Source organism: Accipiter gentilis, chromosome 28 (genome assembly GCF_929443795.1).
Source record: "Accipiter gentilis chromosome 28, bAccGen1.1, whole genome shotgun sequence".
Lineage (NCBI taxonomy): Eukaryota > Metazoa > Chordata > Aves > Accipitriformes > Accipitridae > Astur > Astur gentilis.
Genome location: NC_064907.1, coordinates 17,838,666 through 17,861,346, shown reverse-complemented (window position 1 = coordinate 17,861,346; position 22,681 = coordinate 17,838,666). Strand labels below are relative to the sequence as shown.

Genomic DNA, 22,681 nt, shown 5'->3' with positions numbered 1-22,681 from the left:
GCACCCCACATTCCCCATCACCTGGCCGCCCGTAGTGCCCTGCCATCCCTCACAGGGACAGGCACAGCATCCCGCTGACCCCAGGGCTGGGGACAGGCTCTCCATCCCGCTCTGGAGGGGATATCCCACAGTCTCGTGGCCGGTCCCATCCATCCCTGGCACCGAGAGCCAGGTCTGTTGGGGACGGGAATGTGTCCGGGGGTCCTAGCCCTCGGTGGCATGGGGACAAGTCTCCGAGAGGCTGCCAAGGGGAGCAGGTAAAGGCACTGGGTGGTGAATGCGGGTACCACGGGATGCTCCAGGGATGAAGGGACCCCTGCGTGGGGCTATAAACACCAGTGACCGTACCCAAAGCGTGTGCTCCCCAACCTATTCGTGGTGCCCAAGAGAAGTATAAAAATAGAGCATCTTTCAAAAAAGAAACGGGGAAGAAACAGTGCTGGAGGGTGCCAGGAGAAGGGGCAGAGTCTGGCGAGGCCAAAGGCCACGAGGATGAGGAGGGCAGGGCCCGGCGGGGGGGGCCGGTCCAGGGGCCGCCGGGCGTTACGTGCGTGGGCGAGGGGCACGGGTGCGACGGGTCCGGCGGGTGGGAGAGGACGAGCCGACGAACTCGAACTGCTTCTGCCGCTCGGCGTTGTTGGGGAAGGGCAGCTGCCCGCGGTACAGGCGCTTGATGAAGTGGGCTTCTCGCTGGTTCTGGCGGCTGCGGGAGGCTTTGCGGGGCCGACCTTTGCGGGTAAAGGCCATGTACCAGCCCTCGTAGCGGGCGTTTTGGAAAGCCGTGTAGTTGTTCTCCAGCACGATCTCTGTGAAGATGCAGTCCTTGCTCTTGCCGTTGGGCTGCGGGAGGAGGAGAAGGACGCTTAGGACCCGCAGGGATGGGGCTGGGGGCTTGCGGATGGGACCCAAGAGGTGCTGCCACCCCCCAACACACCCATCCCTGCCACATTTGCCATGGCGCCAACCCCGATGCACCAGGACCAGCTCCCCAAGGGCTTCTCCTCGCAGGAGCCGGGCTGAGCAGCACGGTGCTGATGGAGGAGAAGGGGGACTGGTAGCTTCTAGGGGGGGGGCAGGGAGATCCCCCCATTGCACCAACACAGCCCCTACGACTGGGGACACGGGGACCAGCCTGGCCGAGCATCCTGGCTCCAGCTGCTCGTCGAGGTGCCCGGGCTGAGCTCTGGGGACCGGGGACACGTGAAGGGTAGGCATGGGGGGGCCTGGACTCACTTTCCCGATGAGCTTGCCCCGCTTGCTCATGCAGATGTACTTCTCGCTCTCAGCCCCCTTGATGCGGACGCGGCTCCCGAAGGTGTCCGTCTCCACGATGAGCTTGGCTGCGAGGAAGGGAGCAAGGGGAAAGTGTTCCACGGGGGCTGTGGCAGCCCCCCCATGAGCTACTGACACCCAAACCACCCCCGTCCCCTTCTCCCTCTCACCCCCCAGCATCCCTCCCTGCCCTTTCTACTCATCACCGGTGGGACTGGGAGGACGACGAGCCCCCGCAGCCGGGGCAGAGCGGCCCTTGCCGGAGGATGCTCCCCAGCCATGATGCTAAAGGGCCTTTGTTAAAACCCAGCAGAGTCAAACCGGGCGTTTGATGAAGGCACCGGGGAAAGCAACGGCCCCTTCCTTCCCCCCACCCACCCCCGGCACATCCGCATTGTCGGCGATTCAATGGGTTCTCCAGGGCTAGACCGAGTCCAGCACCCGGCGGGTTAATTATCCTCGTCCTCATTGTTTCTCTACAACACAGCGGTGGCTGCAAAGGTTGGGAGCCGACACTGAAACCAATGACCCCGGCGGGTCCTGTGCTCCTGCCAGCCTGTGCCTGAGCAGGCAGGGAGACCTGGAAAGGTGGTGAATCAGCCTCGCCGCTCACCCAGCTTTGAAAAGCCTTTCCCGAAGCTTTTAGATACTAGGGATGCCAGCCTGGCCTTTGCGGGGCTGCGATGCCCGTCAGCGGGGCGTCAGGGCTGGAGCTCCCCAGAAAACCCTGTGGGGAAAGGTGATGTGTTCGGGTGGGCTCTGCCCTGGGTGGGCTGCCCGTGCTGCCCACCATGTATGGATATTTAAGAGGCTGATGCTGGGATCAGGCGATTCTCCTCCAGGAAAAGTTGTCTCACGCCGAAAAGAGATTAGAAAGCAAAAGCCCTAAATATAGGGCTTATAAATGCTGCATAGTACTAAAGAAATGCATGATTTTGGAAGTTTTGAGGTCAAGGCTGGCTGGTTGGGAGACATGCTCTCACAGGAGTTACTTGGGGAATTTTGGGGTATAAAAGCAGCCAGCTGGGGCAATCAAAACCTCCCCACACCCCCCATTCCCCCTGCAAAAATTCCTCTGGGAAGAGACATTTCCCTGACTTTTTCCAGCCCTTGCACGAGCACGTCCATCCCAGGCCGCAGATAAATCCCTCCACGGAGCCACCGGCCCCTTACCGAACTTGTTGCCGTCCTCGGCGGTGGCGGTGATTCTTTTGCCGTTCACCTGGACGTGCTTGCCGCTGGTCCGGCTGTAGAGCTGGTACTCCCTGATCTGCCGTCGGCTCAGCTGGTCGGTCATGGCACCCTGGTCCCTCACGTACTGGTTAAAATTAGGAGACGGTTGATTCTCCCCCTTTGTTTACAAAGGGAAAAATAAAATCAATTTGTTTTGGACAGCCGACGGCAAGGGGATGGAGCGGGGAGCCCGGCGGGGTGCGAGGGCTGGGGTTGGCCCCTGGGGGACACGGAGATCCACCCGCTACCCCCCGTCTGCGGGTGAGGGAGAGCTCCCAGCCATCGCCAGCCAAGCGATGGTCCCTTTTGAGCAGGGATGAAGGCACCGAGCAGATGCTTTGGACCTGAGAGCGATCGGCACGGCAGGCAGGGAGAGGTAGAGATGTTGCTTTGTATCCTGTGCGTGAGGAGGACGCAGGGAAGGATGCTCTCCTCCGGGCACAGCCGACTGGTCCCTCGGGAACGTGGTCAAGCTGCTGTTGCCGGTCAGACGGATGCTCAGCAGCATCTCCTGCTCGGGCAGCACCCTTTGCCTCCAGGCAGGTGCTGAGGACAGGCTGGGATGCGAGGGCTGACCCACTGGGTCCCTCACGGTGGGCGAGACCCACCTAAAGCCGGGCTGGGTGTCCCAGGTGCAGAGCCGTCCCTTCCCAGTCCACCCTGAGCATGCACCGGCGCTGGGGCCGGAGGAATAAAACACCTCGTGGACCCAAAACAGCTCCACGGCTTATGCAGCTCAAACACATGAAGGTTATTTTAGGGTAAACAGCAGCTAATTACTGCAGATGAGCTGGGGAGGGGGAGAATTAGTGCTGGCGGTCAAGTCCCCATCCCCACACTAGGTTCCAACCAGCACCTCTTAACATACATCTTAAGAGAAGACCTGGGTTAATTCTGGTGCAAGCGGGAAGCTGGGGCTCAGGGGCTGTGGGATGCTGACCCAAAAACCAGCTCCGAAAGTGCTGTGGGCAGGGGATGAGCTCCGGAGAAGGATAGACACATCTCCTGCTGCTCCCCCGGGGAGCTCATCCCCTGGGAACACCTGGGGAGCTTTTGGGGAGCTGGCTGCCCAGTTTGGGGTGCGCAGCATCACCCTGCTGCACGGGACCTGCTGTCCCGCATCCCTCGGGATGCTGCAGCATCGCCTTGCTGGGCGTGAAGCCCGGCACAAGGGGACCAGGTCCTGTCTGTTGTTCTTGCGGGGTGTGGGAGGGGGGAGCAGCAGGATGGGGGGGGCACTGCCTGCCCCCCCCGTGCCCCCCCCAGTTCCCCACCACCTTTGTGTGCGACTGGGGACTCATTTCCTGCCAGGATCCACTTTAAAGCCTTTGGGGCTGGCCAAGGAGGTGGGCTGGGGGGGTAGTGGCCCCTCTCCATCAAAGGCAGTTCCCTTCCCCTCTCATTTTCAAAGAAATAAAAGCATTTACCTTGGGGAAAAAAAAAAAAAAAAAAAAAAGGAAAAAAAAGAAAAAAGGTCCCGAGCACATATTAAGGCTGCTGGGGCCGGCAGCTACGGGGGTTTTGTTCGGGCTCTGGAGCAGAGGGTGCTGATATGGAACAGTGCATTTTAATAGTTGCCGCCTTTCTAAAGCGCACAAAAAGGGATGGTGCAGCCTGAGAGGGTTGGGGGGAGAGGGGAGGGGGGTGTCAAACCTCACACCACCCCACTGCTGGGGCGACCAGAACCTGCTCTGCCCCGTTAACCCCCTCAGCAGCCGACCTTGGCGTGAGCGAGGCCAGAGTCCGGCCCCGAGAGCTCAAGGCTGATGGACTTGGCACATCTCTCCCCGAACAAGGCTCCAAGAAACATATCGTCTGCCCTGGAAAGGGCTTCTCCACTGATCTTGCCCGGGCCCAGCAGCCCCAGGAGATGGGAAACTGGTGGAGTCCGGGGAGGTTGTGCCTCCCCATCGCAGATACCCCAGTACCAGATGTTGCAGCCCCGAAGCCGCTGCTGATGGGCACGCAACCCCACGGGCACCTTCGCGGCATCCTTCCCCTGCCCGGAGCTGGGTACCGCTTGGGGTGAGTGGGCACTGACCCCCTCGGTCCCAGGGAAAGCCCCTCGCCAGAGCATAGGACATCCCCAAAACTCGGCGGATGGCAGAGCGGGTGCCTTTGCCCAGCCCGGCTCTGCGGCACAGCCAGACGTGCCGCGGGGTTAGTAAAACATATCCACGTACCTGGGTCTGACAGGAGAACATGAGGAGCTGGAAACATCTGCAGCGGGAGACAAAAGAAAAAGGGGGAGAAACAGGGTGTTTTGTTCGGGGTTAGTTGTTTTCTCTCTCCCCCCCCCTCCCCGCCGCACGCCCCACAAGGAATAGCCGTGTCTAACGGCACCGAGAATAAACTACTGATAAACCCGGGTTGCAAAGAATTGCAACGAACGGCGCGCGGGGCTTACATGGAGAGGTTCTGCAGGCTGATGGGTTGCATGGCGCTCGTCGAAGGCCCCCACGCACCGGCATGAAACGAAGGCACGGCCGCGGGCTCTCTGCAAACCTGCCCTCCCTCACCGCCGGCACATCCCCGCCGGGGCAGGGAAAGCCGAGGAGCAGCCTGTCCCCTCCTTCCTCGGGTGATCCCCACGCTCGGGGCGGACGAGGGAAAAACCGGGTGAAACCCGGGCTGTCGCCACACCGGCGAGCCCACGTGCGATGCCAACGTCTCCGGAGCAGCAGCGACGACGGAGCATGGGGAAGGCAGCCGGGGTTGAGTCCTCTCCTCCTCCTCCTCCGGCCCTGGGGTCTGCGCGTCCTAAACTTTGGGGGCATCCAGATCCATCCTGTCCCCCGCGTCCCCACCCCATCAGCCTCCCGTCTTTGGGTTAATCCCCGGTTTGCATCTCCCTCCGGCAGCAGCTAACGGGCAAAGCAGGGTCGCCCACCGTCAAGGGCAGCACCCGCAGCCCCCCGTTCCATCGAGCCGCCAGCACCCTCCCAGTCCTGCCCTGGCGATGGTGGGAGATGCACGAAGCAGCAGCCTTTAAAGGTGGGGAGAGCCCATGTAAAGAGGGGCTGGACCTCTCCCGGGAGGCAGTCGGCACTGAGGAGAGAAGGAGGATCGGACCTAGCAGGGGCCAGGGCAGGAGGAGGGGACGGGGGAGGCGTGGAGGCGGGGGGGGAGGCTCAGCCGCTTGGGGTGTCCCCATTGCAGGGGGTGGCAAAGCCCCCCATCTCACCCCATGGAAGGGAAGATGCCGGGGCAGGGGAGATGGGGGTGTGTGTGTGTGTGTGTGTGATGCTGTGGGACATGGCGATGGGACCACGGATGGGAAAAGCCCCCGCTGCGGGGAGAGCCGCATCAGGCCTCAGGGAGGGATGCGGAGGCACGGAGGATGCTTTTTGTCACCCTCCTTTCACCAAGGTACCAGGCACAGCCCTAGTCCTTGCATCATGCACAGAAAAGCACCGTAGCAGTTTTTAACCAGCTAGTTTAATGCTGGCGGGGGGTGTGTGTGTGTGTGCGGGGACCTAGTTACAGCCCCCCATGCACCCACCAACAGCTCCCCTCTTTCTCCTGCCCGCTCCCAGCCCCACCGGGTCTCACCTCCCCATCGGGAGATGGAGGCTGTGCACCCCTCCATGCTCCATTTGCTCAGCCAGGGAGGTGCTAAGTGTCTTATAAATACCCCGGCAGGGAGCTGGGGTAATGCCTCAGGGGGGGTAAAAACATCCCGGCAGCTGGGATCAGGAGTTTAGGATAGAAACAGCTTGCCTCCATGCTTATGCCTCAGTTTCCCCATCAGTGCAAGGGGTGGGGGGGGTATCAGGACCCTTGGGAAAGGCATGATGGAGATCAGCAGGGTACCCACACCCCCCCATCTGCAGGAGGGTGGGGGGCCTGATTCAGTGCTAATGACCCAAATTAGACCTCCCCTGATGCCTTCTCACCCCCTGGGCCAGGAATTCAGCCTGAAACAGGGTTTGCAGCCCCCAGTAACCACAAGTGTGGCATCCCCCAGCTCAGGGGGTCCCCTTCCAGCCCAGTACCCATGGGGACAAGCCCCCCCCCCCCCCCCCCCCATCCCCAGGAGCCACAGGGCATGATTGATGGCTCTAGAGCCATCATCACTCCTGGTGTATCCCATCCCATCTCTCCGCTCCCCGGTTTGGGGCAGAGGGTCCCGGGGAGCTGTCAATGCACCGGTGGGGGGGCTGGCTTGTGCAAGCAGCCCCTGCAGGGTGAGGAAAGGCTGAAGGGACAGGGCTGCCTGTCAAAACCTTCTGCGTGTGGCCCTTGCAGGCGAGAGCGTCTGGGGACCGTGCCCCGCAAGGGTAGCCCCTGTCCATCCATCCTCCCCCCCACCATCCAAATCCCCAGCACGGCAGCTCCCCCAGCCTCCCCCTGGCAGCCCAAATGGGGCACCCTGATCCCCACAGCTGGGGACTGACCTGGCCCCAGAGTCCCCCCCCCCCCGCCTCCCAAGCCTTGGCATCCCCCCTCCCACGCACACAATCCCCAGAGGCTCAGCCCTCCTGCCCCACACCTGGAGCAGACTAAAGCCTGCCTTTGTGGTGGGCTCAGCTCCCCTCTCGGAGCCAATCTGAGACACAGCAGTCCCCCCCGCACGCTCCCGAGGGGTACCGGACCCTCCACAAATACCTGCTGCCTCCAGACCAAGGCCAGGTCAATGGGTTATAATCATCTCCCTGCTGCTCAGTAATCCCCCTTTGTCTCCTATTCACAAGCAACACTTGTTACCCTGCGCAGGACAGGGGGTAGGGGGGCTGCTGCTGGCCCCCCCCCCCAGCCTGAAGGGAAGGATGCTGTCAAGGCAGGCAACACGCCAGAGCCAGGGCAGCGGGCACAGGGCTCCTCGCAGCCCTGGGGGGAGGCAGGAATAGCCCCTGGTCAGGATGGAGGATGCTCCCATAGCCCCCCCCCCCCCCCCCCATTCCCAGCATAGAGAGCCAGGAGTGCAAAACACCCTTTATTGGGGAAGGACACCACCAAAACAGCAGTTTTCCAGGCTCTTCTACACCTGGAAGGGAAGGAAAAAGGGTCTTACAACACAGGCAGCCCCAACTGACCCTGCTTTGGGTCTGTCCCAGCCCCACGCAGCCATAAGATGGGGGGGGGGGGGGGCACGCACGGGTCCCTCCCTCATACCCAGCCACCCCATCCCACCACCCCGTACCTGGCTGGGTTCTGCCACAGCTCCTGCTACTTCTTCACTGCTGCGTCCCTGCCCCGCTCAACTCCTCGTCCCTGCAGGGATGGGACCGTGGCTGAGTACCGGAGAAGCTCCGGACTTGGGGAGCCCCCAGCCCCAGGCAGAGCTGGTCAGGACAGCCTGGCCCTGTGTTTTCCCCCCCAATTTTTTGAGTTCAGCAACCGATTACCATCACACATCAGCCCCTTGCTCTCCCCAGGAACTCCCAAGTCCTGGTCAATGAGTGTTAACCCACATGCCTGGCTGGGATGGGGAAAGCGAGAGATGCAGAGGGACACCCCGGCCGGCTCCTACCTTGCTGGGAAGGGGATCCTCGGGGGAGATGTTGTTCCTGCTTGGGAGAAAAAGGGGAGGGCTGGGATTAGGGGTGTGAGGTCCCAGCAGCGTGGGGTGATCCCCTGCTCCAGAGTAGGGCTGGTGGATACTTTTCCCTCCATCGTACTCACAGCTCATCCTCCTTCTCCAGCCTCCTCTTCTAGGGGAGAGAGAGGAAGATGTAGAAGGCAGGCAGGATGGGGACTACGCTACAGAGCCCGTGACTCTTCCTCCCTCCCCAAGGGATGAAGATTACAGCTCATCCCCTTCACAGAGAGGGGTTTGGGGCTGGGGTTCGGTGGGAGTGCAGAGCAGCCCATCCCTGGGGATCAGGGCATGGGAAGGTCCCAGCAGAGGAGGCTGCCCACCCCCCCCACCGTGGCACGGGGACCCCTCCGCACACCGCGTCCCCAGCCAAGGGGGTGCTTACCTTGGCAGCATTGCCCTTCTTGTCAACTTGGCCCTTGGGGGGCTTCTTGGGGGACTCCTCTGCTGGTTCCTCTTCCTCAGCATCCTCTTCTTCCTCTTCCTCCTCCTCATCCCAGGACAGGTTGGACATCACTGTGGGAGCAGCTGGCTGAGCCCCCACTCCCAAGAAGTGGGCACGGGGCGGTGGTACCCCAATACTTACTGGAGACGTGCTGCCCGCTGATGTAGACGGGGCCGGAGCCGGCTCTCAGGTGGAAGGTGACTGGAGGTGTCAGCTCCACTCCCATCAGGGTGGCCTGGAAAAGAGGAAGGTGGTAGCACCCACCGGTAGCAGCACCCCCCCCACCCCCTTCCCGGGGCAACCCCCACCCCTGGGCACTCACCATGGGCAGCACAGAAGGCTTCAGCGTGGCCAAGGGTATTGGGGAGCGGGGACCCCCCTCAGCCAGCACGATCTCCACCACGTGGAACTCATCCCGAGCCATCTCTCCCAGGCAGATCTTTGGGGAACGAGAAGAACATTCCCACCCCCCCACCCGTGACCCCCCATAGCACCCAGGCATCCCTTGCCTGGGACTCCTGGGGGTTTTTTGGGGGGGGGACACAAGGACCACCTACCGTCCGCAGGGCCAGCTGCTGCTCACACTGCCATTCCTCCGGTACCTGGAAGGTGTAGGAGTCCTGCTCGCTGCTCAACTCGCACCCTGCGGGCAAACTGGTGTCAGAGTGGGGCTGCTCAAGGTTTGGGGGGGAGCAGCCCAGTGCAGCCCCCAGCCCCACCAGGATGCTGCTGGGGTGCCCCACTGCTTACCCCAGATCACAGACACAGGCTTCTCAGATTTGCTGTCGATGCTCTCCATAAGGGATACAGCTCCAGGATCCCTCAGCCTAGGGGAAGCACACAGCACTGCTCTGCAGGAATTCCACCCCCCCCCCCCAAGACCGCAGGACCCCCCCCCCCCCCCCAGCCCTACACCAGAGCACATCACCCCTCGTACTCCCCCAACACCTCGACCCCAGAAGCGACACAACCAACTACTAACCCAAAAACTCACCCCCAGACACTCAATTTAATGAGCAGCCCAAGAGCAGCCTCCAAACACACCAGCAAGCCCCCCCCACCCAGGCAGTTTATAGAGGCAGAGGACCCCCCCCGCCCCCCACCCAATCAATCAATTAATCAGCACCCCTGGCCCTTTCTGTCTTAAATAGCACCTGAGGGGCAATTAGACCCCCCAGGTGTGGGTGAGCCCTGAGCTCTGTCCTGCATCACGGCTAATGAGCAGAAGAGCCCCTCGATCCCACCCTGGGAGGTGGGTGTCCCTGCTGAGCCCCCCCCCCCCCTGCCCCGGTCCCATAGCACCCTGGTGCTGCAGCACTGGGTGGGGGGGACCCACCACCCCAAAAGCTGCAGCGGGAGAAGCCTGTGAAGTGACCCCAGAGTCCCAGTTCACAGTGGGGGGGTGGTGATGGGGGGGCTGGTGTGTGTGTGTGTGTCCCCCCCACTGCCCCAGCTCTCTGGGAAGAGGCTGTTGGAGGGCACAGCCCCCACCTCGGGGGTCTGCAGTGCCAGCCCCCGGCACCGCTGCCTGCCCCGCCGGGCGCTGGGGTCCTGCCGTCTGCCGTTCGGTGTGCCACGGGGCACCGTGCCCTGCCGTGGGCCACCTTGTAGTGTCATGGGCCACTGTGCCCTGCTGCGGGCCACCTCGGTGTGCCACGGGGCACCTTGCCCTTCTGTGTGCCACCTTGCCCTTAAAGCTCTGCCATGGGCCACCTTGGTGTGCCACGGGGCACCTTGCCCCGCAACGTCTGCCGTGGGCCACCTTGGCGTGCCACTGGTCACCATGCCTTTCTGTGTGCCACCTTGTAATGTCATGGGCCACTTTGTCCTTCTGTGTGCCACCTTGTAGTCCCATGGGCCACTTTGCCCTTCTGCGTGCCACCTTGCCCCGCAACCTCTGCCGTGGGCCACTTTGGCGTGCCACTGGTCACCATGCCTTTCTGTGTGCCACCTTGTAGTCCCATGGGCCGCTTTGCCCTTCTGTGTGCCACCTTGCCCTGCAACTTCTGCTGTGGGCCACCTTGGTGTGCCACTGGTCACCTTGCCCTGCCATAGGCCACCTTGGATTGACACGGGTTGCCTTCCCTTTCTATGTGCCACCTTGCCCCACAACCTCTGCCATGGGCCACCTTGTAGTCCCATGGGCCACCTTGCCCTTCTGTGTGCCACCTTGTAGTCCCATGGGCCACCTTGCCCTTCTGCGTGCCACCTTGTAGTCCCATGGGCTACTTTGCCCTTCTGCGTGCCACCTTGTAGTCCCATGGGCCACTTTGCCCTTCTGCGTGCCACCTTGCCCCGCAACCTCTGCCGTGGGCCACTTTGGCGTGCCACTGGTCACCATGACTTTCTGTGTGCCACCTTGTAGTCCCATGGGCCGCTTTGCCCTTCTGTGTGCCACCTTGCCCTGCAACTTCTGCTGTGGGCCACCTTGGTGTGCCACTGGTCACCTTGCCCTGCCATGGGCCACCTTGGATTGACACGGGTTGCCTTCCCTTTCTATGTGCCACCTTGCCCCACAACCTCTGCCATGGGCCACCTTGTAGTCCCATGGGCCACCTTGCCCTTCTGTGTGGCACCTTGTAGTCCCATGGGCCACCTTGCCCTTCTGCGTGCCACCTTGTAGTCCCATGGGCTACTTTGCCCTTCTGCGTGCCACCTTGTAGTCCCATGGGCCACTTTGCCCTTCTGTGCCACCTTGCCCTGCAACCTCTGCTGTGGGCCACCTTGGCGTGCCACTGGTCACCATGCCTTTCTGTGTGCCACCTTGTAATGTCATGGGCCACCTTGCCCTTCTGTGTGCCACCTTGTAGTCCCATGGGCCACCTTGCCCTTCTGCGTGCCACCTTGTAGTCCCATGGGCTACTTTGCCCTTCTGCGTGCCACCTTGTAGTCCCATGGGCCACTTTGCCCTTCTGTGTGCCACCTTGCCCTGCAACTTCTGCCGTGGGCCACCTTGGCGTGCCACTGGTCACCATGCCTTTCTGTGTGCCACCTTGTAGTCTCACGGGCCACCTTGCCCCACAACCTCTGCCGTGGGCCACCTTGGCGTGCCACTGGTCACCATGCCTTTCTGTGTGCCACCTTGTAATGTCACGGGCCACTTTGCCCTTCTGTGTGCCACCTTGTAGTCCCATGGGCCACCTTGCCCTTCTGCGTGCCACCTTGCCCCACAACCTCTGCTGTGGGCCATCTTGGCGTGCCACTGGTCACCATGTCCTGCTGCGTGCCACTCTGTAGCGTCACTAGTCACCTTGCCCTTCTGTGTGCCACCTTGGTGTGCTACTGGCCACCGTGCCCTGCCGTGGGCCACCTTGCCGTGCCACTGGTCACCTTCCCTTTCTGTGTGCCACCCTGTAATCTCACTGGCCACTTTGCCCTTCTGCGTGCCACCTTGCCCCACAACCTCTGCCGTGGGCCACCTCGGCGTGCCACGGCAGCCCTTGCCCTGCCGCCCCCCCCCCCCCCCGCCCCGTGTCCCTCTGTCCCGTCCCCCCCCCCCGCCCCGTGTCCCCACGGGCGCACGCGCGCGTGGGCGGGGCCGCGGCGCCGCTTCCGGCAGCGCGGGCCCACCATGGCGATGGCGGGGCTGGTGGGGCCGGTGGGGCCGAGGGGGGGGACACGGCGGGGCCCCCCCCTTCCTCCCCGGTCCCTCAGCAGCTTCTCCCCACGCAGGGACCCGGCGAAGCCGCCGCGGCCGCTCACGCCTTGTCGCTGCCGGCCGAGGCCTTCGGGAACGATGTGAGTAACTGCGCGGGGGGGGGGGGGGGAAGGCCCTTTCCCGGGGGGGGGGCGGTCCCAGCCCTAGGGGGGGAGTCCCAGCTTAGGGAGAGGGTCCTAGTTTAGGGGGGGTCCCTATAATGGCGAAGGGGGGTGTCTTGGCCTCAGGAGGAGGGTCCCGGTCCTGGAGGGGGGGGGGGGGTGTCTCAGCCCCCGGAGGGGGGGTGTCCCGCAGGGATGGGCTGCTGTGGGGTTTGTAGGTCCACAGCATCCCCCAGACCCCCACCCCATCACCCTTAAGCTTTCCCCACTGCCCCCCTTGCCCCCACTCGCTTCCCCCCCCCCCCCCCCCCACGGGAAAGAGAGGACACCCCCCCCCCCAGAAGTGCAGCCCTGCCTGACCCCACTCCTGCCTCCACAGCCCCGCGTGGAGCTGGCCTGGGCCATGAAGGCACACCAGCACGCCGAGGTCTACTTCAATGTAAGTCCTGGGGGGGGGTCAGAGTAGTGGTGGGGGGCTTAGAGCAGTGTGTGGGGGCTTGTGGGGAGGGGGGGGGGTCACGGTTAATTATTTAGTGTTTTGGTGTAGCTCATCTCCTCCGTGGACCCCAAGTTTCTGAACCTCACCAAAGTCGACGACCAGATCTACAGCGAGTTCAGGAAAAGCTTCAAGGATCTTAAAATCGACGTGCTCGACCCCGAAGAGCTCAAATCAGAGTCTGCCAAGGAGGTCGGTGGGGAGCAAGGCGGGGGGGGACACACACAACCATTCCCCCTCTCCCGGGACTCCAGGGATACCCCTGCTTTTTTCTCCCCAGAAATGGCGCCCGTTCTGCCTGCGGTTCGAGGGGGTGGTGGAGGACTTCAACTACGGCACCCTGCTCCGCCTGGACTGCCGCAAAGACTACACCGAGGAGAACACCATCTTCGGTGAGTGAGGGCCGACACGGCACGGCTGGGCTCGGAAAGCTGCAACGCAGGCCGGAGTCAGCGCCCTCCCAGCTAGAAAAGGGGTACATGAGGCTACAGGAGGGCTGAACCCATGGAGCTGCTCTTTTAAGTTTTTCCTCTCCCCTCTTTTAGCTACCAGAATCCAGTTTTTCGCCATTGAAATCGCTCGGAACAGAGAGGGCTGTAACAGCGTTGTCTACAGCAGTGCCAGGGAGCCAGCGGCTGCCACGGCAGAAGAAGCGGCATCGGGGTGAGGATGGGATGAGCTCACCCGGCACTGAGCCGAGGAGGGGGCAGAAAGGCCCCTGCCCCGCTGCTGGTCCCTGCCTGGGCAGGGGGAGAAGCAGGGCTGTACCTGCCTTCCCTGCTCCTCTGAGTTCAGACTCCATTCGCAGACTGTAAATAAATGTTTAAAAAAAAATAAAAAAAAATTCCTTGTGCTGCAGGTGGTCAAAGGGTTGTTCCCTAGATGGGACCAAAACTGCTAAGGAAGTTATTGCTGAATCCACTGATTTTGGCTAGACCTTTGCCTGCACCACTTGAAGCCCCCCATGCCAGAGTATGATCCACCCACACAAATCAAATACAATTTTTTAACCCGCTTCGTGTGGAAAACTTGTCCTGCAGCAGGCAGGGGCCAGCTCCTGCCTGCGGGGTGCGCAGGGGAGAGCTCGGGGCGCAGGCGATGCCCAGGCAGACACGTCTCAGTAGAAACCATTGAAGTTTTATTTGCAGTCACAATGCTTACACTGTATGCAGCAAACACCCTTACAAGTCAACCAGCAATCTGCTCACGCGAAAAAGGACCCAACACACAATCGCCAGAGGAAAGAAAACAAAAAAAAAAAAGGGGGGGGGGGGGGGGAATAAAATAAAATAAAGAGTAGGTGGTGTCTGGGAAGAGAAACTGAAGCCCTAAGGACTGAGTGTCTGTGGGTAGAGCTGAGCAAGAGGATGCACACGACTAGCAGCAACAATAGTGGAAAAAGTACAAGGCAAATGGGTTCCCTCCCCCATCAGCTTTCCTCTGTAAGTCAATTTTAATATCCAAAACATTTATTATGGTGACTTAGAAAAAAATGGAATCATTTTAAAGGGGGCGTTAAATACTTCATGCTAGGCAAACCTTGTTATTAAGAACCCTCCGAGGCGGCAGGTTGGCTGCAGCAGCCCCGCGCTGCCGGCTCAGTCCGAGCGCAGGCGTGTGCTGCTGCAGAGGCTGGCCACGCTCGCTGCTGCGAGCTCCCGAGAGCGCGGCAAGCTCGCCGGCACCACACGTGCCACCTGCTCGACTGAGATGGGGAAGGGGGGGGGGGGGGGGAATAACAAAGGAGAAGGCAGAATGAGATTGGCGCTGGGCAGGCACCCGGCACAGCGTCGGTCCGGAGGGAGGAAGGCGAGGGCCCTGCAAGAAGCGGGTTGACGAGGGGACAGCGCCTACTGCTACACCGGGGGATAGGAGAGACACCCACGAGCAAGCACGAATGAAAGATCACGCGGCATGGCTTAGAGTTCCTAATAACAAGGGCAAGACGGTAACAGGAAGTTGTGATTTCAAGGGGCTTAATAAGAAAAAATATACATTTGGAATTTTACAATGCCTTTTTTTTTGTCGTTTTTTTTTTTGTGTTTTTTTTTGGGGTTTTTTTTTTTTTTTTTTGCTTCTCTCTACACTTGTCACTAAATATATCTCTGCACTTTCACACACCCACCCCTCGCCCAGTAAAGCTTCAGGCCTGCAGGACACGCTTTCCTCACTCGCATACACAACCCTCACGCCAGCACCGGTGCACCAGGACTCTGTAAAAATTTCAATCACACTTTTTTTTTTTTTTAAACTGAGTCAATATAAACCTTGTTCAAAATGTTATGAAAAAATGTACATGTTTATACAAGGCAGGCTGCAGCAGAGCGCTGGCGTTCCACGCAGACATTCGGGTAGGGAGACGCTGGATTCTTGCACCTGGCTTATGCCCTTCCACCCCCTCCCACGGAAACAGAAGCACCCTGCCCCGGTGAGCTCAGCAACCCCTCCTGTTCCCTCCTCCCTCGGGACATGGAGTACGGCCCAAAGCGAGCGCCGCAATCCAGCCCTGGGGAAGAGCAGGGATTAGAAACGCCCTCTTTTCTTTCCATCGGAAACGGTAACCCCTCTGGGCCAGGCCAAAGAGATGCTGCTCTGTACAGGCGGAGTTGGGAGACGTCAGCTCATCATGTCGTTGCTGTTCACACCGTAGGTGGAGTTCTTCATGGAGTCGTTTACCTCTCGCCTGAACGCTGACAGGTTTTGTGTAAACCTAAGGAAAAGGCAGAGCAGCGCGTTAGAGCAGGAGGTTGCCCGTTCCTCCTGTTTTGAGGACCACGGACTCTCTAGGCTGTGACTCTGCATTAAGCTACGGGCTCAGCACACCACAGGACGGGCGCAGGTCTTTGGCCCACACTGACCTGTCCCTGTTCTTGGTTAGGAGGTTGCGTTCGATGCCTTCCATGAGGTTCTCAAAGCAGAGGTGCATTGCCTGCTGTTTCTCCGGAGGCTGGCTGTTCACTATACTGTTCCTCAAGTCAGAGAAATACTGGGGAAGACAAGAGAAGGATGGGTTAATTGTCAGATGAATAGCCACCTTGGCTTTGAGACAGGGCATGCACAACAGGCTCTCGGGAAGAGGGAGGAAACGCGTTATGGTTTTTCAGGTGACTTCTAGTGCCCTTCTGAATGAAAGTTAATAGGATTCCTGAGCGCCAAGGCTGCGGCAGGGGAGGGCTGGACACCCTTCCCTCGACATACGATCTCTCCAAGTCCCGACTTCCCAACCACCTGCTCTGACACTGTTCTGCTCCCTTCAGGCCGAAGGCTCCCACATCACTCAAGCCCAGACAGCTCCTCAAGCTGCGACGGGAAGATGGGACGTTTACCTTTTCATTGAGCAGTATCAAGCCAAGCAGAGGCCGCGACATTGACCACTGGTTCCTGCAGTCCTCAAAGATGATGATATTCAGCACTGTCGACAGCATCTGGAAGAGGGAAAGGGAGGTTTAAAACCAGCCCTCCCGTCCCAGCTCTCTCCTCACCACAGCACCGTGCGGGCTCAGGACCAACAATTCACCTTTGACGCTTCCAGTGTTGGAGCTCTCAGCACCATGGGACAAGAGGAGGACCTGCAGCCCCCATGAACTGGTGGAGAACTTCACCGAAGGCAAATGGAGGAGGTGCTGAAAGCTGTTAGAATTTTTACTCCTGACACACTCCATCCTGCCCCAAGGCAGCCAGGGGAAAGATTGTCTCATCTTCACTTAAACAGGGTAATAGTAAGTGCTTAAATGCAGAGAGCACATGCTGTGGTGCCCTGGGGAGCTTCCTCTAGTCCACACTAAGGGTGTCCGCATTCCCTTCCAAAGCCTCCTTAGGCTCAAGCCAGTATCTAACCTAGCTGGTATGGAAGATGCAGTTTCTCTTTTTATCCTCAGAAAACACAGCTACTAGCCCCCAAAAAGCCTGCTTTTCTTCGCATTTCATCTACCAGCAAGGGTGGAACAATATTCTCTCCTTTCATGTGGGAGTCACGCTGACACTTTGACAAGTACCAGCGAGCAAGGTTGGATAACACTGTCAGAAATGCACCGAGCACTGCTGTTCAAAGCAGCACGGTCAGGCAAGAGGCATATAAAATGTTTTGCTATAAGGTACAGATATCCAGATCCCAACGCAGGGCCCTCTGGAGCACCAAAACCTCTGTGAGCAGAATCATCTGTCATTTAATGACACAGAGGTACCTCAACTACATGGTACGTGTAGGTATACGCTGAACTAAGCCTGATCTAAGCCAGGAAAACGTCTCGGCTCACTATTGATCCTCTGCCACTGCACATGCTGTGACCCAGAGAGAAGACAAATCCCAGCAAGTTCTGTGTCTATCAGAGGTGTTGCGGGTGGAGGCAGAAGACAGATGGCAGATGTGCTACCAGAACGTAAAACTCAAATATCAAGTTCACCCTGCAGAGGCCGTTTTGAAGGCAGCCATGGCAGCATGTGCTCCAACAGGCCGTGAACCCAACGTTCACGTGGTCCCCAATGCAAGCGCCACAGCAGAGAGACTGTTCCCGTGTGCTGAAGTATATGCAGTTAAGCATGGGGACCCCACAGGGCCTGCTCTGCTGCGAGTGCAGATGTACCACTGAATTGTTCCAGGGATTTAAACAAACCCTGATTTTTTTTTAAAGCAGCAGCAACTCTCTGGTTGAAGGTATGTTTCCTGGCTTCATTTCTACGAACTGCCAGCACCGCTCATAACTGTATTTCTCTTTAAAAAAACAAAAGGCAAAAGCTCATTTTTGGCTACTTTCTTACATATCTAAAATGCTAAAATGGTGTTCCTTGCACAGGGAGAACCATGGCCCTGAAGCATGGCTTTGAATCAGACCTACCATATGATGAATGTGTAGGAGAAATGCAATACTAGCAAACAAACCTTTTTGCTCCGGAAAAGCCTGGGGCTCTAGAGCAGGGTGCACGCAGCCCCCATATTACATCATGCTACAAAAATTCAGGGCTTATCAGGAAGTTTACCATGCCATGCCACAACAAGGCCCTACGCCTTCGGTCTTTACCTGCTGAATCATCTCTGGGTGCTGCTGCATAATGTGCAGGAACCGGTCGCTCTCCTGGGTCAGAGGTGTGGTCCTCTTCTTGGTGCTTCGAGACAGTTGCTTGAAGAGATAGGTGACAATGTGGTCCAAACAGGAGCAGCAGCCTGTGCAAACCATGGTGTCTGCAACAACAGGAAAGGGGGAGACATTGGGGCATTGCCAGCATTTCCCTTGCTCAGGTGCACTTGGGCAGGCTCCCAGGGAAACATCACCATTTATCTGGGTCCTTTTACGGACTTTGCAATCAAGAACCACCCAACCCTAAAGAGGTCAGCAACTTCCTCACTGACATATTCACTATCTCTAATGCTCCAGCTTTAACCGAGGTGAAACTCCTCCACCCATTCATAAGGTCTTAACTCATCTGTTACCCTGAAATACAAGTAATCAAAATCTTTCCCCACTTCCAAATCAAAGCCCAAAGAGCACAACAAAGAGCAGTAGTAGTTACCTAGTGCAGTGAGGCCTTCTGAAATGGAAGAGAGAATATACATGATTACATGAGGCTCCAGACTGGCTATAAAGTTCATGTGGTCCTGGGTAAGAACTTCCAGCAAGGAATAGTATGACTGGCTGAGCTTGGGATAATCCTGCAGAAAAAGGAAGAGAGAAAGACTTTTAAGGCCTCACGGTTAGCCTGTGACCATCAGTTAAGGCTTTCTGCTAGACCCAACCCATTCATTAATCACCTGAAAACTGCTTACTGAATCTCCTGGAAAGAGAACAAACCAACCTCTCTCACAGCATAACTTATGGGCCAACATATTTTCCACCCTTCTCCCCCACCAAAAGCCTTCCAAACAGGCTCTAGCAACAATGGTCCAGCAGGTTCCCAACACTGTTATATCAAAACATCATTCCCCACTGCATCTCTCTTTTCTAAATGGGGAGTGTTAGCTGACTGATGCCAGTGCTGGAGATGCAGAGATAGAACTGTCTCTCCAGGTGTCCGTGTAGAGTGCCAGATCACATAAAAATCAACACGCGCAGTGCTGGGCTCAGCAGCCTGCACTGCAGTCAGTGCCATGGACCCCTCAGCAGCCTCCAGATTGTCGGGGGACGACTCTCCTGGGAGTCCTGCAAAGTGGCCCCATCTCAAGAGCTGCAATTGAGCTGCATGTCTCAAGAGCAATGGTTTGGCCACCAGTCTATTAAATCAAGAACGTGCTGAATGCAGTCACAGAGATGCCAACAACAACCTTCAGATCCTGCTACGGTAATAAGACAGGTAAGCCTTGGGAGGAATATATGCTGCCCTCTCTCCTTGATATTTTGCCAAGTATGACTGTGCTGATAGAGTCTCAGAGCTCTGCTGCAAAATGGATTTCTGTACACAAGGTCTGGATAGGAGCAAGACTCCGTAGGTGGATGTCTTCAGCAAGCAGGTTGCACTGTAATTGCTGATGCATCGAGATCTCTGCCCACAGGCGATACAGGGAAGAACAATCCTTCACTCGCAGGAAGTGTTTTTCAGATAGAGAAGGAATAATTTTGGTAATTGCTCTGCTGAGACTTGGAGCATACCCCACTGGAGAGCTGAGCAGCGGGGCCGCCCAGCGGGACCTTAGGTGGTGGGGTTACAGCCTTCACGCAGGACCTGCCACTGCACATTCCAGGAGCTGTAATTTCCTGCTGGCCTGTGCCTATAGCTGGGGTTCCAGGAAGTGGTACAAGTTCACTCGTCTCTCTGATTAAAGTATTCCTTTACTGTATAATCTTCCAACCCTGTCTTCCCTAGCCATGTGTTTACACTGTTAATCACAGGTGTCAGCTTACCAGAAGGTCACTGTGAGGGATGGAAAGCAGAAGCTTGATAAAAGTTTGCAAGGCATTGTCCAGTGCATCATCCCCATACAGACGGAAGACCCCAAAGTTGACATAGCTCCCACTCAGTGCAGCCTTCAGCATGGAGAAGCAGATGGAAATCCCCTTGAGCTTCAAGGCATAGACTTGATCCTTTGGAACCTCCCCAAGTGTTAGGATACGATTTCCTGCATGAGCACAGAAGCGGACTCAGTGTTTCAGCAACCACATACAAACCCCTTCTCCCTCAGGGTGCAGGAAAAACAAAAGTAGAGCCATAAAGAGCGACTGAGAAGTCAGCCACGAGCACCAAAGACTTATTTCCCAGTCAAAGGTTAAGAAACCTGTTACAAGTTATAAGTGTGGCTCTACTAGGAACCATGAGAACACAACTGCGTGTAATTTTGCTGTGGAAACAGGACAGCATAAGGACAGGATTGCTCTCCACTTGCTTCACAGGTTTACCTGTGTCACCTTGCACACTCACAAGGGGCTCAGCTGGGCTCCTGCTCGTTGCTGTCATTTTCCTCCTTATTTGCATGGCAAACACCCTGCCCCTTCTGCTTGCCTGCCCACCCAACACTTCAAGCAGAAGCATCTCTCCATATCTAAGCATGCATTCAGCAAGCGATTTGGCACTACTTCCCAGCCTGGGCTCGCTCCCTGAGCTGGCAAGTGCCCCAGCCCTCGCTCCTCAAGCGAGCGGAGGAGTCAAGGGCAGACCAAGGCTGCCTGGATCCCACCTGCTGGACACTTACCATATGTAGTTATCATTTTACTCGTTTCTCGGAAGAGCAGGATGCCATTCGGTGAAGACACATCAAACTGCAGCCGTTGGGATCTAATGGAAAGACAGGGAGTAAATTGGAGCTCAGACATACCTGGGAGTAAAACCAAAGCTAACACTCCAGCACCTCCATGCACTGCTGTCTACTGGGGTGCCCTGCTCCCAGGGCTGCTCCCAAGAGTTCAACAAAATGCCCTGGTCTGGTAGAAAATACTGCTGTTCATTACCAAAGCCAGACAGGACACAGCCACTTAGGGACAGACAAGCTCTGCTGTCGCAGAAGAAAGGGCCTGTATTTCACAGACGTTAGGAATATTACAAGATTGAGGCTGGAAATCCTGTCTTGGCAATAGTCACTAGGCTACTGTACACAAACACAGCGAACATCTTGGAAGCAGCATTGTAGGGCCGCCTGACTAGTTCCTATTCATAACACGACCAAGAATTCAGAGCTTGGCATGTCTTCCCCTACAGTGAATAGATCTTACAATTGAAGCAAAGCGAGTTGTCCAGTTCACCTCTGAAATAAATGAATCGATTTATTCCAGTAAGGATTGTCCGACTGCAAAGATGCCGCTCGGATGTAGCAAACAGTCTGACAGTACGGAAAGTCAACTCTCAAACGACTGTGTCTGAACCTTGTGTCCCTTCCACTCGGCTGTAACAATGGATCCTTCCTATAGGGTTGTGTTCAGCTGGCTGTAAGCCAGAGCAACATCTTGGCAACCTTTCACTGCCAGATTAGACAGCATCTGAATTATGTGAACAGTGTCAGAGGTACCTCTCTGCTGGCAAAAAGAGCTGATGCTCTAAAGCAAAAGTGGTCATCTGGCTGCCAGACAGAACAATGCTCATTTTAAACACAGGTTTTAAATATTAACCTGAGTTGCCTGCCTCCATCTTATACTGCTGTCCTTGGAAGCAGATGCTGAAGAAATTCAGTGCTTATTGATCGTGTCTCTTGGTCTGAGTCATGACACGACTGATATCTGAACCGTTAGATTTTCTTCGCTACTGAAAGAATGCCAGTTTCCCCCTTGTCCCCTTGGCAGCCTTTGCAGCATAAATAGACCGAAGTAGAGAAAATGCAACTGGGCACCAACACCCACACAAAGGCTGAAGCAGCAGACAGACACAAATCCCTGCCAGCCTTCAGATGCTGGAGGTTCATACCTATTATGTACCAACTCAGCCATCAGTTTGAGGACAGGTGTAGTGCAGGCTGGGTCATGGTACCAGAGTTCAATTGCCCGCTGTAGGATTGGCATGTAGGAAGGGTAGCTGCAAGGTGAAAGCTAAGGAACTTTGTTACTTTGCATGAAGAAAAAAGGTCACAACTTCTACAAAAGGCTTATTTTGTGTACTGCACCCAAGCCTTGCAAAGCAACTTACTTAACATGGTTAAACAGAGATGCTGCTTCCTGGGGTCTGCTTTATCACAGGGAAAAAAAAATAATAATTAAAGTCTGTTGAAAGAGTTGCATCCACACTTCTCATACTAGGACAAACCAGAAACAAAAATGTTTTGAATGAAAGGGAAGACAGATACAAAGATCTGTCACTGCAACAGACAGCTGACCTTCACCAGCCAAAGAGAAATCTGGAGCCTAGATACCGTGCTCTTTGAGCAGCTATGCTCTCACCAAGAGGACAAAGATACCAACTGCTGTTGCCTTTAGTGAGCAAGAGGAAAGCTTTTGTTGCTGCTGAGACGCAAGCATCCCATTAAAGGCCTTTGTGCTTTACGGGTCAAATCTCTTTACGTCCAATTGGAAAAACCCCAACAGTTCAGCTTTGAGCAGATTTCTAGGTTGACTTGGTTGCAGACAGACCAAGTCAAATCTATTTCAGGGCTTAGAGACAGGACACCGAGTACTACAAAAGTGCAGAGAAACCCCCGTCAGGATTTAGCAGGGAAAATAGGGCATTTGGTTGCAGTCCGCCAGAGTTCTCCTCTCTGACACACAGGATGACTCAAGTTTTAGGGCAATTAGAAGGATACATCCACTCAAACAGCATCATGAAGCTGGTCTTGGCATTGAAGGCAAAGGCTATTCCCCTCAAGTCTCTCACCAAACCAACCAAAGTTCTCTGTATTGCAAAAGAAAAGATAAGTTAAAACATAACACATGTATGGATCTCTCCCTTCCTGGCTCCACCAGCCCAGAGCCACTTCTGTTTCTCCTATTCTAACTGCAACACAGCCTTTCTGTGCTGGATGCCAGTCCCAGGTCAGGCAGTTCATCCTCTTCAGTGCCAGAAGCCCTCTTTAATTTGAGCCAGTGTAGTG

At 57.0% G+C, this 22,681-nt stretch overlaps 4 protein-coding genes across 6 annotated transcripts in view; 1 reads left to right on the top strand and 3 right to left on the bottom strand.

The window, feature by feature from the left end:
* Nucleotides 1-543: 543 nt before the first annotated feature.
* Nucleotides 544-6,332, bottom strand: FGF17 (fibroblast growth factor 17). The gene is given in 5 exon segments (XM_049831583.1): nucleotides 544-840; nucleotides 1,234-1,340; nucleotides 2,446-2,623; nucleotides 4,689-4,725; nucleotides 6,226-6,332. Coding segments are annotated over 5 exon segments (726 nt in total).
* Nucleotides 6,333-7,674: 1,342 nt separating this feature from the next.
* Nucleotides 7,675-9,291, bottom strand: NPM2 (nucleophosmin/nucleoplasmin 2). Its single transcript, XM_049830672.1, has 8 exons — nucleotides 9,240-9,291; nucleotides 9,047-9,132; nucleotides 8,812-8,928; nucleotides 8,631-8,724; nucleotides 8,430-8,560; nucleotides 8,131-8,159; nucleotides 7,979-8,018; nucleotides 7,675-7,719 (listed from the first exon to the last, which is right to left on the bottom strand). Exons 1-8 carry the CDS (start codon nucleotides 9,286-9,288, stop codon nucleotides 7,675-7,677), a joined length of 591 nt encoding a protein of 196 aa, XP_049686629.1. The 5' UTR covers nucleotides 9,289-9,291.
* A 2,741-nt stretch (nucleotides 9,292-12,032) lies between these two features.
* PBDC1 (polysaccharide biosynthesis domain containing 1) lies at nucleotides 12,033-14,017 on the top strand. Its single transcript, XM_049830671.1, has 6 exons — nucleotides 12,033-12,078; nucleotides 12,162-12,227; nucleotides 12,628-12,687; nucleotides 12,796-12,936; nucleotides 13,025-13,136; nucleotides 13,290-14,017. Exons 1-6 carry the CDS (start codon nucleotides 12,061-12,063, stop codon nucleotides 13,409-13,411), a joined length of 519 nt encoding a protein of 172 aa, XP_049686628.1. The 5' UTR covers nucleotides 12,033-12,060; the 3' UTR covers nucleotides 13,412-14,017.
* Nucleotides 13,862-22,681, bottom strand: part of XPO7 (exportin 7) — a 49,886-nt gene continuing 41,066 nt past the window's right edge. For all 3 annotated transcript variants that reach the window (XM_049830610.1, XM_049830611.1, XM_049830612.1), the window contains 9 exons: nucleotides 22,394-22,482; nucleotides 21,565-21,672; nucleotides 20,363-20,445; nucleotides 19,578-19,792; nucleotides 18,253-18,391; nucleotides 17,763-17,923; nucleotides 16,071-16,169; nucleotides 15,603-15,730; nucleotides 13,862-15,454 (listed from right to left, as the gene is read on the bottom strand). In XM_049830610.1, coding sequence (XP_049686567.1) covers nucleotides 15,361-15,454; nucleotides 15,603-15,730; nucleotides 16,071-16,169; nucleotides 17,763-17,923; nucleotides 18,253-18,391; nucleotides 19,578-19,792; nucleotides 20,363-20,445; nucleotides 21,565-21,672; nucleotides 22,394-22,482 — 1,116 coding nt within the window. In that variant the 3' untranslated portion in view covers nucleotides 13,862-15,360. The remainder of the gene's footprint in view (nucleotides 15,455-15,602; nucleotides 15,731-16,070; nucleotides 16,170-17,762; nucleotides 17,924-18,252; nucleotides 18,392-19,577; nucleotides 19,793-20,362; nucleotides 20,446-21,564; nucleotides 21,673-22,393; nucleotides 22,483-22,681) is intronic.

What these genes read in the sequence shown, in the direction of transcription:
- NPM2 (XM_049830672.1), bottom strand. Translation starts at nt 9,288, where the DNA reads ATGGAGAGCATCGACAGCAAATCTGAGAAGCCTGTGTCTGTGATCTGG. An exon ending in AGCCTTCTGTGCTGCCCATG is followed by an intron (nt 8,725 to 8,811) that starts GTGAGTGCCCAG and finishes CCTCTTTTCCAG; the next exon opens with GCCACCCTGATGGGAGTGGA. An exon ending in AGGATCCCCTTCCCAGCAAG is followed by an intron (nt 7,720 to 7,978) that starts GTAGGAGCCGGC and finishes CCATCCCTGCAG; the next exon opens with GGACGAGGAGTTGAGCGGGG.
- PBDC1 (XM_049830671.1), top strand. An exon ending in AATCAGAGTCTGCCAAGGAG is followed by an intron (nt 12,937 to 13,024) that starts GTCGGTGGGGAG and finishes TTTTCTCCCCAG; the next exon opens with AAATGGCGCCCGTTCTGCCT. An exon ending in CGAGGAGAACACCATCTTCG is followed by an intron (nt 13,137 to 13,289) that starts GTGAGTGAGGGC and finishes CCCCTCTTTTAG; the next exon opens with CTACCAGAATCCAGTTTTTC.